The sequence below is a fragment of the Belonocnema kinseyi genome, chromosome 9, assembly GCF_010883055.1.
Source record: "Belonocnema kinseyi isolate 2016_QV_RU_SX_M_011 chromosome 9, B_treatae_v1, whole genome shotgun sequence".
NCBI lineage: Eukaryota > Metazoa > Arthropoda > Insecta > Hymenoptera > Cynipidae > Belonocnema > Belonocnema kinseyi.
The window spans coordinates 90,842,858-90,860,091 of record NC_046665.1 but is presented as its reverse complement, the minus strand read 5'-3'; the positions used below and the strand labels follow the sequence as shown (position 1 = coordinate 90,860,091).

Below are 17,234 nucleotides of genomic sequence, written 5' to 3'. Positions count from 1 at the left end.
GGTGACTGTCCTTCCAAAATTGATTTTCTGACACAAAATGTTGATTGTCCTGATGGTTGAATGATTGCGGATTTTCTTTTCCATCTCCTTTCCTCTATTATCTTCCAGATGCTGTTTTCTCGCTTGTGTGTATTCATACGAAATACGTAGGAGAAACACGCGTTCACTAGGTATAGATCTGAATATATGAATAACATTGTGGATGCTAACAACCGCGGCATGGCATATTGAATGTCTACAGACGGTCATGGTTCAAACCCTCGGTCCTTGATTACGAGAATCTGTAACTTCGTTAACACGATGTCTAGCGTACGTCATTTTCACACACGAGAATAAATCAATTGTAATTTCTAAACCAAATAATAAACAAAACAAAATCAGTGTACACATTTTTTTTTTAGTTAAAAAACATATCTGATGATGGCTATTATTCTGAGAAATAATTGTAAAGATATGAAGGAATTAAGGTTAAAAAAAGAAATTTTCCCTCCTACCGCTTACTTTCCCTCATCTTCATCTCAAACTTCCCACTTGCCCTCCCTTTGTATGATATTCGTCACTATCCTTCCCTTCACATAGGGATTTCTAAATAGAATGAAAAAGAAAACTCAACTAAGTGCAAAATTTTTTAACGAAAACGAATAAAGTAAAAATCAGTGTGATGAATGTAAAAATCAGAAATAAATTAATATTTTAAGCAGAATGAGCAGTGCCGTCATAATTTCAACTTATGAGATATATTTACACATTGAATTTTAATTTCAGGTGTAATCCTACTACATCTTAATTTATGGGAAGAATTATGAGATATTTTTGTGTTTTTTGGACGTGCCGTTCCATCGAGCAAAATTTTCAAATCAATAAATTAAAATTCCTTTACAGTTTCAAAAGAATTTTGCATTCACTTTCCATTGACCGCGCGAATTTGTTTAAAGCCAAAATAGTAAAGGGCGTTCAAAAATTGAGGCAAAAATTACATTTAACTTAATTTTAAATTTGAACTTTTTTTTATTTCTCTTAGAGGCTTGCAAGAAATCTCAGATTTTTTCTTCTAAAAAACCTTTAATTAAAAAGTGCGCTTATAATGATTTATTTATTAATATAAGCGATTAGAATTCTGGTAAAAAAGGCAGAAAAAAATAGGCGAGCCAGAATAATTAAAGCTTATTTTTATAAACTTATAATCGTCAATTATTTCTTAAACGAAAAATTCTTAGGTGTAGTGAAAACTAAAATTAAAATTCAGACATTTTTTGTTCATATTTAAGATGATTCTTCATGAAGTGAGATTTTCATAAAAAAAGGAAGAAAAAAGTACAATTGATTATCACTTTTGGATAGTTTTTAAATTTTTGAGATATCACCAAAAAAAATATAGATAGCTATTCTTCAAATAAGTGAAATTCAACTCTTTATTTTTTATATTTTTTATTATGGTTGAAAAATTGTTATTCTCAAGTAAATTCTCAGTAAAAAGTTTCTTTTTTAAATTTGTATAAAGTGAAAACTGGGTGGCTTATGAAAATAATTTATTGCAGAAAACTGTTTCTGTCGTCAAGATCATTAAAGCGTTTTTGCACACGTTCTTCAAAATTTATCAACTGTTTTCTTAAGAATTTCTATTCTTTGCTAGAAAATTGAAAAATGTTGTAGAAGATTAGAATAATTGGTTGCAAATTGAAATACTTAGTAGAAAATTGATGTATTTTGTTGAAAATATATTTTTTTTGGTAGAAAATCATTTTTTAGGTTAAAATTTAAAATGTTTCGTTAACAATTAAACTTTTTTTTGAAGGATTCAATTATTTTGTTAAAAGTTTCTTTTTGTTAACTGCATCCAAATGATTTTTATCTTAAATTAAAATATTTTTTCTTCTAAATATTAACTATTACATTTTGCGTTAAAAATTTTAATTCTTAGGTTAAAAATTGGTGAAAGATTCAACTGTTTTGTTGAAAGTTCGTTTTTATTGATGAAATCAAAATATTTTTCTTTTTAAAATATAATATTTTATATTAAAATTTTAACTATTAAATTTGGCGTTGAAAATTAATCTTTTTAAATTAAAAATTGCACTACTTATTTTAAAGTACAAATACTTCCTTCAAAGTTGATTTTTTTTGTTGGAGATTCATAATTTTAGGTGAAAACTAATGCTGTTATTGTTTAAAATTGAATAATTTTTCTAAGCCTTCAACCATTTTGTAAAACATTTTACTGATTGGTTGAAAATGAACTATATTGTTCGTAATTTATATTCTGCTGTTGAAAGTTCAACTAATTTGTTGACAATTCGTCTTTTTAACACTGAACTTCAACAATTTCTTTAAAAATTTTTTTCTTGAATAACATTTTTTTTTTTACAAATGCATATCTCTCTGTAGTTAAAAATGCATCTCTTCGTGTAGAAATATTACATTTCTTTGTTAAAAATGAAAGTGTTTTAGTAAAAAGTAATCTGTTTTGGTTGATAGTTAATTTTTTGTAGAAAATTAAACTGTTTTCTACATAATTGATATTCTCGATTTGAAAATTCAACCATTTCGTAAAAGATTAAAATAATTGGTTAAAAATTTGAATAGTTGGTGCAACATTTATGAATGTTGTTTAAAATATATGTTTTGTTAGAAAATCATTTTTAAGGTTAACAATTAAAATTTTTATTTAATAAATAAACTTTTTTAGTGAAGGATTCAATTATTTTGTTGAAAGTTTGTTTTCGTTGACTAAATCCAAATGTTTTTTATCTTAAATTAAAATATTTTTGTGTTTAGCTATCAACTATTACATTTTTCGCTAAAAATTTATAATTTAGGTTGGAAATTGTACATCTTAGTGAAGAGTAGAATCATTGTTTTTAGTTGGAAGATTTATAAATTTGATTGAAAATTAATTTTTCTTGTTAAAAATAAATTAATTGAATTCAAAATACAAACATTTTGTTAAACATTCAAATTATTATTTGAAAGTTAACTTTTTTGTTGAAAATTCAAATTTTGCGGTTAATAGTTCTACTGTTTTGTATCAAATTATTATTTTTTGCTTAAAAATATAACATTTGACTTGCAACATTTTTGGTTAATCATTGTTTTGTTTTAGGTCAGAAATTCCATTATTTAGTTTAACAAATTTTCAAACAATTATCACGGACATTGCTCAAACTATTTAGTTGAGAATTAATGTAATTCGTTAAAAATTCGTCTTTTTTGGTAGAAAACTATTATTCATGGAAAGCTCAAAAGTTTTGTTGAGAATTAATTATTTTGTAAAACTTTGCTTTCTTTGGTGGTAAATTAAGCTTCTGTGTTGAAAACTCGTTTTTAAAAAATAAAGATTAATTTTTTGACTACACATTTAAATATTTTTTGAATTATTTAACTGATTGTACGAATTTCAACGATTTTGTATGAAATTCGTCTTTTTCGCTTGAAAATTAGAATTTTTAAATGTATAACATGAAATCACTATCTTTATTATTATGTGAAAGTATGTTTCATTAATTTGTTAAAAATAAGATGTTAGATGGCTATTCAATGTTTGTCTTAATGCTCTATGGTTCGTTTCTTTTATTTGCCAAAATGCCTAATTTTTATTTCTGTTTTATTTTGGCATATTGTACCCAAGTGTGGGTCTACCGTACCCCAAGTTGTGTATACAACGTATCCCAAGTTATGGGTACATCGTACCCCAAATTGAGGGTACATAATACCCAAAGTGGACGGTAAATCGTACCCAACAGCTCAGGAAAACGTTACTCTCAGAGATGGAGATAATGAAAAATATAAAACATTTTTTATATTTGGAATTTGATATTAATTACTTCCTTTACAATTTCCCGTAAACATTTCTTGAATGAAGATGGATTCCCTTCATCAGAAACTCAATTCCCCTTTTTTAAATTTCTTAAGGTAAATTCTGAATACTGAATAGCAGATTGTAGAACCTAGTAGTTGGAAATTATTTCGTGCATTGCAAAGCGCTCATTTCAATACGGGACGAAATAGATGTAAATAGAAACCAGCGCACAGCCCCAGAGACGTGCTTGTTCTGTACGATGGAATCATTACACATTGTACAAACGACAGTAGCACCTTCCAGCTATTGTTGCGTATGCTCGCGTTAATTGATAATTTCACGAAGCACTTGTTGTTTTTCAGGAAAAAGAAGACAGAACATTTTTCAACAAGTTTAATCACTTAAAAATAAAGGAGACTGAAAATTCCATTAATTAAATAAGAAATTAATTATTATTTATAATACTCTTTTATCCAATCATTCTGTATTTCAGATAATGACTTTCCCTCTTCATGACAATATGTTATCATCAATCTTTAATAAGGTGTTAAAAAAAATTTCGAAATGGGTAATAGAACTAAAAAGTAGCGTGAGAGGACGCTGAAAAAGCATAAATAATTTAGATTCTAGAAAAAAAGACGTCTTAATTTTGAGGGCTAACAAAATATTGTTAAAATTATTGATGCTTAGCAGACTTCTGTTTTATAAAAATAATTTCGAAATCTGCATAAATAATTAGTAATTAGTCTATCAAGTCGTAAGTGTAACTCTATTGTATTTTTTAGAAAGTAATTGAATTTTAATGATATCTTTTTTTCAACTGAATTTAAATATTATTTTTAACACTTGATGATGTTCAAGTGATAAAAATACTTAGCACAAATTGAGAAGTGCTTGTTTTTTTAAAATATGAATACATTTATACTTACGATTTTCAAGAAATATCTCATTTTTTTCTTCCGTGTTTTTACCTGTAAATACGTTCTAGATACGTAAAAAATCTCTCTAAATTTCTGTCGATATCAAAATTATTTTTTGAAATCATTGTTTAGCTAAATATTAATAATTTCTAATAAGGCTGCAAGTGAAAATCCGTAAAAATTTGTAAAGTTTTTTACGGTCTCAATAAATGTAAAAAAATTGATATCTATGAAAATATAAAAATGAAATTAATTATAGAATATAAAATTTTCAGCTTATTTAGAATAACTAAAATAGTTAAAGATGCAAAAAAGCAATTAAATTGTCAAAACAAAGAGAAATTTCAACTAAAATAATGAGATGAATTTGTTACGAAAAAAATAATACTTGATGAAATTTTACCCTAAAAAAAGTTGGATTTTCTAAAGTATGAATCAGTTCACGGTTAAAAAAAAATTATTATCAACCGCAGAAAAACTAATTTTAAACCAATACAGATCGAGTTTGAACAAACTAGTTAAATTATCAATCAAAAAGATTTTAAACTAATAAAATCAATTTCGAATGAAGTAGCTTAACTTTCGAGCAAATAGTTATATTATTATTCAAGGTTAATTTTCTAAAAAAAGTAGAAGATTTTTAAATCAATCTACTCCATTTTCAACAACAGAGAATTTTTTAATAATCAAATTTTCAACAAAAGAGATAAATCTTATCATCATGAAATAAATTTTTCACAAAATAATTCAACTTTCAACCAATAATATAATAGTTAAATTTTGAGCTTAATGAATTTAGTTTCAACTTAAAAACGCAAAAAGTCGAATTTTGGACATACGAAAAAATTGCTTTAGACCAAATAATTTTCAAAATTTTTTAGAATAAAAAACATTGAATAATAAAGCTAAAGGATTACTTTGAAACAAGGTAAATAAATATTCAGCAACAGAATTAAATTTCTAACAATAAACCGGAATTTCAACTAAAATAATGAGTCTTGAACAAAAAAATTAAAATTGCAGCCCTGTAGTTGGATTTTTAATCAAATGTAACTTAATTTACTTATATATATATATATATAAAACCAAATTAAATGAAACAACTAAAAAAATTCAGTTTTCTCTACTCTAAACTATGATTTTTCAGCTAAAAACTCAATTTTTAACAAACAAGTTTAATTTTTAACGAAAGTTGAAAAGTTGAAAGTTGAAAAAAAATGAAAGTTGAAAATTGGATTTTCAACTAAACCAACACCGAATTTTCAATCAAAATAGTTTAGTAGTTTGACTGAAAGCAGATAATTAAAAGTACCTACACTATAAGTAAATGTAGTTTAACTTTAACCAAGTAATTGAATTTTCAAAGAAGAAGATTAATTTTCCACCAAAAATATATTTAAAAAATCATACATTGTCAACCAAATTTTTGAATTTGCAACCAAAAGCGGTCCGTTTGCAGAAAAAAAATGCAACAGAATATTTCCATTTATAACGAAAGACCTAGATCATTATTGATAAAATAAATTTTTAACAATTTAATTTAATATTTATCCGAGAAGATAATTTTTTTAATCAATAAGATTTATTTTCTACCAAAAAAGATGAATTTACAATAAAATACGTACATTTTCTTTAGTCCAAAAAAAAATGTAACTGAAAGGGAACAAATTTTTAATTAAATCTTCCATTCCTTAATCAGTAGATTGCAACGAAAATTTTTTGTAAATCCGTATTTGGTTTCTTCGTTTGTAAGAAAATCACAATTTTAAATATTTTTAAACATTAAAAAAAAGTTTTATCAATATTTATATTTCCCATGAATTATTTACCCCTCCACCCACTCTCCCTCAGTTTGACGTAGTTTTTAATGGCTCCGTAATAATTTATTTTTATATTGAAAAAGTATTAAAACTTATTTTGCCTCTCATTTTATTAAAAGTATTCGTCTGGATATTTATCCAGGGGAGACGATAACTGCAGAAAAACACTTTCTAAATTCAGCAACAACGAAAGAAGTTTAATAGAATATTTAAAAATTTCTCAATTTTCAGCTGATAACGTGACCGAGGAAAAGGTAGCAAAAATCTTAAATTTGTATATGACTAAAAATGTCCAAGCGTTTCTGCTTCGAGATTCAATCGCCCAAACAGCTAGGTTGGCTGAGAGCGGTCAGTAAGGTGGTCGTTGTTTGTCACTTTTTGAATTGTTCTTCTCTTACTCCCCAGTTTTGTTTTAATGTCCAAAAAAAATCGCAAAATTTGAGCGAAATCATTGAACATATAGGGGGGGGGGGGGGGCGAAAACAAAATAAAATTTTCCCTTGATTTAACGTGCAAAAAGGCAGCTTTTTGTAAATCTAATAATTAAACGCGATAATATCTAAAAAAATAATTCCGTTTTTATTGTATTGTTCAGAATTCGCCAAAGAATAAAAATCAATCCTAAATGTTGAGGTTGAATAATTTTAAGCTACACTTATGTGTCCCGAAATAAAACCCCAGAAGTGAGACATTTGAATTTTTCGTAATATCACGGTGTATTGACGGGTTTTAAAAGTTTCTTTTTAAATAAATAATCATTAATTAGTAATTTAGGAATACTCACTCATTTGTTAACTGATATTGAATAGTTTGAAATTTTTTAAATTATAATAACTATTTAAGAATATTCTTATAAAGCAAAGCAGTACCTAAAAATATTTTAATTTTTCGAAAAATAGCGAAAATAAAATATGCAAAAAAACTTGTTTAAACAATCTGAATTTGTTCAAACATTTACAAGAATCTATAATAAACAAATTCGTACTTAAGAATATCAAACTTCGTCGAAAATTTAGTGAGATAAAATGTTTCTCCGGCTTTTTCAGGTAAAATATATACTATAAGCAATATGCATTATTCAAATAATTGTAAAATTATTCAAACAAATTATTTTTTTATAATCATTAAATAAATAACTGCACCAATTATATGATTACTTATTTACTTTAAACTTTTTAAAAGCGTCAATGAACCGCAATATTAAGTAAAATTCAAATTTCTCACTTATGGGCTTTCCTTTGGGAACCCACAAGAGTGGCTCAAAATTATTCAACTTGTAAATTTATAGTTGACTCTTACTCTCTGATGAATTCTGAACAATATACTGAAACATGAAGTTATTCATCATACATCATCGCGTTTAAATATTAGATTTACAAAACACAAAAATGACGTTTTTTGTTTAAAATTTTTTCTATTGGACACTTCCGGTGCTCAACAATAACAGAAAAATCTTTCAAAACGCCTAGGTTGCATTGACTAACATTATTCAAAGATGTTTCGACATTAGACAATTGATTTTTTAAAAATTATAAACAAATTATTTGTTGAAAGAATGTTTTCTACGATTTTCCATAATTATACGTTTTTTTTAAGTTATATTGCAAAAGTTTAAATGGAGACAATATAATATTAAACAAATTTGCTTTTAAGATTATAATTGTTTATATTATAAGCAAATTTATTTTAAAAATGCAGTAATTAGGCATTTTTCGAAGGAAATTTTTTTTTCGATGTCACCTTTTTAATTAGAAAGTTCATGATAATTTTAGCAAAATTCATAATTTTTAAAATAATTTTATGCTTTTCTTTAACAAATTTAAAAACAAAATAAAATTTGGACATTTGTCGGCAGAAACACATTCGATTTTTTCAGTGGCATTCTTTTCAGTTTAGAACCTTATGACAGTTTCAGTAACATGCTTTTTTCAATTTTTAGTTTATTTTCTTGAAATTTTCCATGCACAGATGTCTAAATAATAATTTTGTTTGTTAAATTTGTTTTAAAAAAATTATAAAATTTATCAACTCCTCATAAATGTTGCTAAATTTATTATCAAGATCCTAAATAAAAGTCTGACATCGAAAAAAAATAATTTTTCTGTCCACAGGTGCTCGAATAATGCATTTGTTTGTTACATTTGATTTAAAAATTGGTAAGATTGATAAAAACTCATTCATTTTGCTAAAGTTATCACGAACTTCCTAATTTAAAAAGTTAACATAGAAGAAAAAAATGGATTTTTGTGTAGACGACTGCCTGATGAATGTATTTGTTCATTATATTTGTTTAAAAAGATCATACGATAAATCAACATCTTATGAATTTTTGTAAAAGTACCATTACGTTCCTAAGTAAAAGAAATTGTCATCGAAAAAAACGAATTTTTCTATCGAAAAATGCCTGATTACTGTATTTGTTCATTAAATTTGCTTATAATATGAACAATTATAATCTTAAGAGAAAATTTCTTTAATATAATATTGTTTCCTTCTAAATTTCTTGCAATAGAACTTGAAAAAACGCATAATTATGGAAAATCGTAGAAATCATTTTTTCAAAAAATAATTTATTTCTAAACATTTTTATGTTTCTTCACAAATTCAGGCTTGACAACTCTCTAAGAAATTTTATTAGCTTCAAAGATAAGATTTCAAAGGTCAAAGATGCATTTTGAATTTCTTTTAATTAAAAATGCAAGCCTATAAATTAAAATTTATAATGAAAAATTTTGTAATTAAGAGATTTACGTATTAAACATTGTAAAGTGAACGGTATATCATATTTAAAGAATATAAGAATTCAAGTAATTATTTTATAACGCCTATTCACACCTACACTGTTAAAAATTTATGTTGAAAACTTCCATTGCATGTATTGGAAGTTTATTTCCGAAACGCAACAGTACAAAATATCATAGTTTCCAAATTCTAGCATTGGTATGGTATCTCACATGTATTGGAATTTTTACAATACCAGTTGCTAGTAACTCGACACCTGCACCTGGAATTCACGGATTTCATGGATTTCACGAAATTCAAGGAATTTTAATAATTCCGGCAATGCACGGAATTAAAGGAATTCCTGCAATGTATGGAATCTAAGGAATTCACGAGATTCATGGATTTAATAGAATTTAAGGAATTTGAGAAGTTCATGGAATAACGGACTTCGTAGAATTTATGGAATATACAGAATTCTATAAATCCACAGAATTCACGTAATTCACGAAATTCCACAAATATATAAAATGCATAGAATTCGATTAACTCACGCATTTCATTGAATTGAGGAAATTCACGAAAATCAAGCAATTCACGACATTCAACGAATTCACGGAATTCACGTGATTCATGCAATTCTAAGAACTCAAGCAATTCACGGCATTTAAAGAATTAACAAAATTCAAAGAATTCGTAGAGTTCATCGAAAGCCATGGATTCGCGTACTGTCTCCCACGAATTCTGTTAATTCATTAAATTTCATAAAGTCCGTAAATACAAAAAATTCTGAGAATTTCGCGAATTTAATAAATTCCATGAATTCCTCAAATTCTAAGAATTATGTGACATTTGTGAATTTTGCAAATTCCAGGTGTCAGGTGAATTCTGCGAATTGCTGGAATTTAGTAAATTCCATGATACAGCAATTTCGTTTATTCCTTGAATTCCATAAATTTCTTTAATTGCATGCATTTCATAAATACCTTGAATTTCGTCAATTCCTTGAATTCGGTGAATTCCTTGAATTTCATAAATTCTGTGAATTTCATACCTTTCGCGAATTTCGTGAATTCCACGAGTTGGATGCATTCCTTATATCCTACGAATTCCTTGAATTTGATAAATTCATTGAATTTTTTGAATTCGATAAATTGCTTGAATTCGATTAATTCCTTGAACTCGATAATTTCCTTGAATTAAATTAATTCCTGTCATTCGACTAGTTCCGCAAATTCCGTTACTTACGTGAATTTCATGAATTATGTTAATTTAATGAATTCCGTGAATTCCATCTTTGTTATTTTATTTTACTCTTGTATTGTATAAGTGTTGTAGATTTTCAAACATTTTCAACAGTATAGTTACGCATAATTATATGTTAGAATAAGCTCACATAAATCCAATCGCAATTGTACGAAATTTTTATAATCTCACTTGTCTTTCGAATGAAAAAAAGTTAAGAAGTCAGCTAATACCTGGTTAATAATTGAAAAATATTTCTTGAGTCGTTAAAACTCAACATAGGTGCGTTCAAAAGCTTTTAGCTCAAAATTTTACATTTATTTCGGTGAAAAAGCATAATCCTCGTAAATTCTCGAAAATAAAATCGATTGAAAATTTACTGGTAATATACCAGTAAGTTATTGGCGTTGCTGATGAAAATTACCGCCTTTCGAATTCTATTCATGGGATGACGAAGGAAATTTTAGGTGGACAGCCTTTGGCGGATGGCGCACCTCATAAACGCGTTTTAGCCTAAAGCCATATCGACTAGTATAAGCAACGAGCAGCATGGATGTACGGGACGGATATGAGCACTGTATACTGTATACACTAGTAATTACCTTTACCCTTAATCATCTATCCAATTAGCCTGAAGCTATTATGATTAAACCTATACTGTAAGTTTATAATAACAATTAGTTAGCATCGACCGATCTGAGAGATGGTAATTCTGACTTTCCACACATTATTACGGTGAACCTCGAGTGTCGCTATCACATTACTTTCATTTGAGGATAATTTATTTAAAATTGTGCAAAACAATTCTTCATGCTAATTGAATTAATTATGAATCTATTGTTATTTAGAGATTAAAAAGTGATACATACTTTTAAAAATGTTTAGAATTCTACAGCACTTTTACTAAATTTCCACGATACAAGCAAATGTAAAATTGCAAACATGCTATTGAAACGACGGAATTCCAATACATGTATTAGAGCGTTTATAAGACGAAAATTGTGCACAAGGAAATGACGGAATTAATGTAATTCAAGTAATTTACCGACTTCCCGGAATTTATGCAATTCACGGAATTTATGACATTCACGGAGTTCATGGAAATAAATGAATTGATGAAATCTATGGAATTCACGTAATTCATGAACTTCAGAGAAACCATGGAATTAGTAGAATTCATAGAATTCAAAGAACTCAGGAAGTTTATGAGATTCACGGAATGTATGAAATTCAAGGAATTCAAGGAATTACTGGATTTCAAGGAATTAATGAAAATCACGGAATTTATGGAGTTAAAATCATTTCCAAAATGTATAGAATTCATGAAATCCACTTAATTAATGAAATTCAAAGAATTCCAGTAATCCATGAAATTCAAGGAATTGATGGCATTCACTGCAATCAGGAAAATCTAAGAATTCACTGAAATTACGGAATTCACTAGATTTTCGGAATTCACGAAGTTTATTGAATTGATAGAATTCACGAAATTTAAGGAATTCATCCAATTCACGAAATACGCTTAATTGATGGAAATCGTGAAATTCACGAAATTTATGGAATTCATGGAATGGACGGAATTCAAAGAATTCGCAGAATCGACTGTTACTAGGAAATTGAGGGAATTAATGTAACTGACGAAGTTCAAGGAATTTACGGAATTCATGGGATTCATGGCATTCATGGAATTCGCGAAAGTCATGAAATTGAAGGGAATCACGGAATTCACGAAAATCAAGGATTTCACGGAATATATGGAATTCTTGGAAGTTACTGAATTCCGCGAATTCCATAAATTGCACGATTTCTTGAATTTCACGAAGTAGTTCAATTCCGTAAATTCCATGAATTTCATGTATTCCATGAATTCTGTAAATTTAATACATTCTATGAATTCCGTGAATTTAATAAATTCTGTGAATTCCATCATTTCCGTAAATTCCGTGAATTTCCTCAATCATGCAAATTCCTTAAATTCCATGAATTCCGTAAACTCCATGAAATGCGTGGATTCTCCGATTTTCTTGAATTGTGTGAATTCATTTAACTGGATGAATTCCGCAAATTTCTTGATTTCTATGATTTTTTTTGAATTCTACGAATTGCCTAATTTCCTAGAATTCTTTGAATTCCTTGAATTCTGCTAATTCTGCGAATTCCTTGAATTCTTTGAATCTGTATTCGGAGTGTAAGATTTTTTACTATTAAATTTAAATTAGTCAAAAGCCATTCAAGACAGATACAAAAATTTCGTTAAATGAAAACTCTTTTTTAGTTTTATTTTTTGTATGCAGAGAACATTTCTGGTACGTTTTCCAGGATGGCTATAATAAATTAAAAAACTGATCTTAATGACGAAAAGCCAGTTCAATATGAAACGGCGAAATAAGCTGAATGCGGAAAAAATGTTTAAATAATTAAAAGGTCACTTTTTAGTGCCATTTTTAAAACCGATTTTCTTGGCATTTTTATTGAACTTTGACATTTCTCAGCGACACCGTGGGCATTGGGCAGTTATCGATTTGGGAGAGCACTTCGCAAAATGTTCTTTTTAAGTGATTAACCAACAGTATAGTCAAAAAGTGCATTATTTTCAAATTGCCGGGCATATTGTCATTAAATTTTTACGAATTCGCAAAAAAAACATTTAAAAAATATTAAATTTTAAGGTTTCGCAAGCCCTATCAAGTTCAAGACGTATTCCCCATCAGAAAAAAAGAACATTTTTTAAATTAAATTGTTTCTGAAAAAAGATCTTCCCTTTACTGGAAATTGAACCACAGGTCTCGTTATTGCTGGTCGGACCACGAAGCTACTGATGAGATCGAAAAAATAATCTTTTTTCAGAAACACGCTCTCTTTTGCAAAGGGTTATGTTTTCAATAAAAGTCAATTTCATATGGAATCTGTATTATCGTCGGAGATGCTAACAACCGATCACTGGAGATATCTTTTACTGTACGTAAAATATAAATCAACAATATCGATCTAATTTGTCTTCTCAAAAATATCAATTCATTAACGTCTTTCAGAATAGATGGAGCTATGAATTAGAAAAAAAAATTATTTAAATTTTTAAAAAAAAAGACCACCTCCGTAAATCCGCTGGGAATCGAACCACAAGTCTACCGATTGCCGAACGGGTTCTCTTACGACTAAGTTGTTCAAAGATATGTACCCTGATCGGTTGTTACCACCTTCGATGAAAATACAGATTCCATGTGAAAAAAAATTAATTTTCGTACCTAAAAAACTCGTAGGTTAGAAATTGAATTTTTCAAATTATTGGGGCGATATATTTTACTGTTTTGTTTTATTACAAATTTTTCCTGGTAAATAAAATACTCCTACCTACTAATAATTACATGATTATGTAAGTTTTCAAACAATTTATTACAGTTTTAGCCATTTTTTCCTGAGCACTGAGAAAGTTTTTGTCTTATCTGAATTGCTCAAATCGTTTAAAATTTTTCCAAACAGAGCAAGGCAATAATTAATCAAATATAACAGAAATAATTGTTCAAAGAATTTAGTATTATTCATAATAATATTATGATTCTGATTTTTTATTCTTTCATTTTAATATAAATGAATAGTTGCTCACAAATAATATGCAACTTTCTACTAATAATAAGATTTTCATATATATTATTTATATACATTTTTGAACAATTTTATATTGTTTTAAAAATTGCTCTTAGAACAAAAAAATCGAAGTTTTATCCGAATTTTTCAACTTCACTTTAAACTCGTCTGCAAATAAAACGAGATTTTTGGACGCTGAATTCGAATACTAAGGAAAAATGCTGAATTCAGCCCCTTTTTTATTTCTAGCCTGAAAAAACTCGTTTTTCGTACATTTCACAGCTCCACAGTAAAGAAGGCGTTTCGACGCAACAGACTAGCCCATTCTCACGTCTTTTGAGTCGTTAGATTTGAATCCAAAGTCAGAATGCTAAAGTTAAATTTTTTTCCCTAACCTCAGAAAAATACCTTTTTAAGTATTTTACAGCCCCACGATAATGCAGGAGTTTTGACGGAACCGATTAGTCAATTCTATCGCATTTCGGGTAACTTAGATCGAATTCGAAAGCGGAATGCCGTAATGAGCTCTTGTTTTTATCTTAACCTCAAAAAACTCTACTTTTTATATCTTAAAGCACCACGAAAGAAAAGTAGGAGTTCCAGCTACAAAAAACTATTCCTTTCGTAAATTTCACAGACCTGCAAAATAAGTAGGAATTCCGACAGACCAGACTGACCAATTTTTGCGTATTAATTGTTTCGTATTCTGAGTCCCCGGATCCGATTCCGAAGTTAGAATTCTGAAGTAAACAGTTTTTGTTCCTAACCTTAAAAAACACTTTTTTTGTAAATTACACAGACCAGCGAAAATAACAAGAATTTTTTCGGACTAGTCTAGTTAATTATTACGTATGTTGAGTCGCTGAATCGGTCTCCGAAGTCGGTATTCTAAAGTTATCTCTCATTTTCTTTCCAACCTCAAAATTTCGTAACCTGAAGTTGCCCATTTCACAAGCCTCACAAAAAAGAAGTTCCTACAGACCCCACTATTCAATTTTTACGTATTTCGGGTCGCTGAATCGGAAGTCTGAATTCCGCAGTTATCTGTTGTTTTCTTCATAGCTTGAAGAAACTTTTTTTCTTATTTTTCACAGCCTTACAAAAAAGTAGGAATTTCGATGGACTAGATTAGTCAATTCCCGCATATTTTGAGTCACTGGATCCGAATCCAAAGTCATAAAACTAAAGTTAACTCTTGTCGTCTTTCAGACCTTAAGAAACACTTTTTCTCCGTAAATTTCAAAGCTATAAAAAAATTAGGAGTTTGGACGGAGAAGACTAGTCAATTCTGACATATTTTCTATCGCTGAATCCACATCGTAAGTCGTAATTCTGAAGTAAGCTCTTATTTTCTTCCTGAGATAAGAATTTCTTAACTTTAAAAACACTTTCTTCGTACATTTTATGGCATCACAAGATAAGTAGGAGTTCCGGTGTACCAAATAATTAATTATTGTGCATTTTACGTCGCTGATTCTATATTTTATGTTTGAACTTTGAACTTAACTCCAGTTTCCTTCCTAACTGCAAAAAAGTTCAAAAAATGTTTCTTTATGTTAGGAATAAAACTAGAGCTAACTTTGGATTCGGATTCAGCGACCTGGAATACGTAAGACTGTACTATTCTAGCCTGTAAAAATTGTATACAATAGTTAGGTAGAATAAAATACAATAATTTTTGAAAAATGATTTTAATTTTCAATTTGAAAATCGTGAGAAACAAAAAAAAACGCTCACGCAACGGGCTTTTTTCTAGTAAATGAAAATGTTTATATGATGATCAAAATTAATTAGTAAAATATGAAGGCTCGTAAAAGCCATCAATTGAACATTTTTCGTGCATCGTTAACTCCCCAAGCGTGCAAAGCATAATTAAGCCAGAAACATAGCTTGAGTTAATTTTATATTTCATTAAGAACAAGGAGCGTTTTTACTTTGTCGTCAGTATTACTTTCCCTTCGGGCAATTAAGTGGACTTTTTTCGTCAGAAGAACGATAACGTCCTGCGGATTTATGAATAAAAAAAATTTACCCTGCTAAGGACAATATTAAATTTAAATTTATTACAGGAGGCAGCACAATAATTAAAAATCCTTATTCCAAATTTTTCTTAATTTAAAGTACAACATCAATTAAAACATTTTCTATGAATTATCACCAGAAAAGAGAAGAAATAAAATATATTATTATTCAAATTAATCAAATAAACCATTTTTCTTCTTAAAAATAATTTTTTCATCCAGCCGCAATTATAAATTTAAAAAAGTGTGAATTCTGAGAATATCCAAGCCTTTTTCGTACACAAGTTTTATTGTTTGAATCGCCCACTTCATCCAGTTGATTAAGGCGCAATAAGCAGGATTTTTTATTGGCCATTGTTGAGTTTGGCAATGAGGAACTGCTGCCACAACTGGTCTCGTTTTAATTTTGTGTATATTTCGATCTACTGTACTCTCCCCACCAACATTTTTTAATTTCAAAGCACCGGCAATTTGTTTTCCTGTTGCATCCAAAAAATTATTTACTTCATTGTGAACCAGAGTCTGATCCTCCGCAGACTGTAAATTATATTTAAACAATCATTTTTCTTTTTATCTTGTTTGTTATTCGCAATATATCAGAGCTTGTTTAGAAAATATTTATCAGTATTGTATTAATTTTTATTAATAATTTAAATGAAGTAATTATTAATTTCTTAGTGCCAAATATAAATACCAGTTCATCGAGAGCCTTCTTATCCAAATTAAGTCCCAGGGCTGATGAAAATGCCAAAGTTAGCATCAGTAATGATAATTCCATTTTTATCACTTTTTTTTATTAGCAACTATGAATTTAATTACAAATCACCAGGAAACAATGGTAGACTCAATTGGTGTCAAGCAGTTTATCTGGACTAATATCCCATACTGATATAACGAGTGTATCGTTGTTCTAATTTAATTTTTATCCAACGTGAAAACTCAATAAATTGATTAACGGAACGTTCACCAATTACCATGTCGCGGATTGATTATTGATCAAATTAAAAGTTTGACACGTATCATAACAATACATAAATAACAACAATATGCAATTGGGTAGAATGAATATGTCAAAGTTTCCATTTATAAAGTTCATTAACTACGCAACAGTTAATTTTCGAAAAAA

The 17,234-nt window shown here is 28.2% G+C and overlaps 1 protein-coding gene across 1 annotated transcript; it reads right to left on the bottom strand.

Annotated features, from left to right (window-relative positions):
• Positions 1–16,254: 16,254 nt before the first annotated feature.
• On the bottom strand, positions 16,255–17,007 carry LOC117179994. Its single transcript, XM_033372265.1, has 2 exons — positions 16,803–17,007; positions 16,255–16,645 (listed from the first exon to the last, which is right to left on the bottom strand). The coding sequence occupies exons 1-2, from the start codon at positions 16,884–16,886 to the stop codon at positions 16,337–16,339; spliced, it is 393 nt and encodes a 130-aa protein (XP_033228156.1). The 5' UTR covers positions 16,887–17,007; the 3' UTR covers positions 16,255–16,336.
• Between the last annotated feature and the right edge of the window lie 227 nt (positions 17,008–17,234).

Bases quoted from the DNA above. Each gene is read 5' to 3' on its own strand.
- LOC117179994 (XM_033372265.1), bottom strand. From the start codon at position 16,886: ATGGAATTATCATTACTGATGCTAACTTTGGCATTTTCATCAGCCCTG. The intron at 16,646-16,802 runs GTATTTATATTT...TATAATTTACAG, and splicing joins AGAAGGCTCTCGATGAACTG to TCTGCGGAGGATCAGACTCT.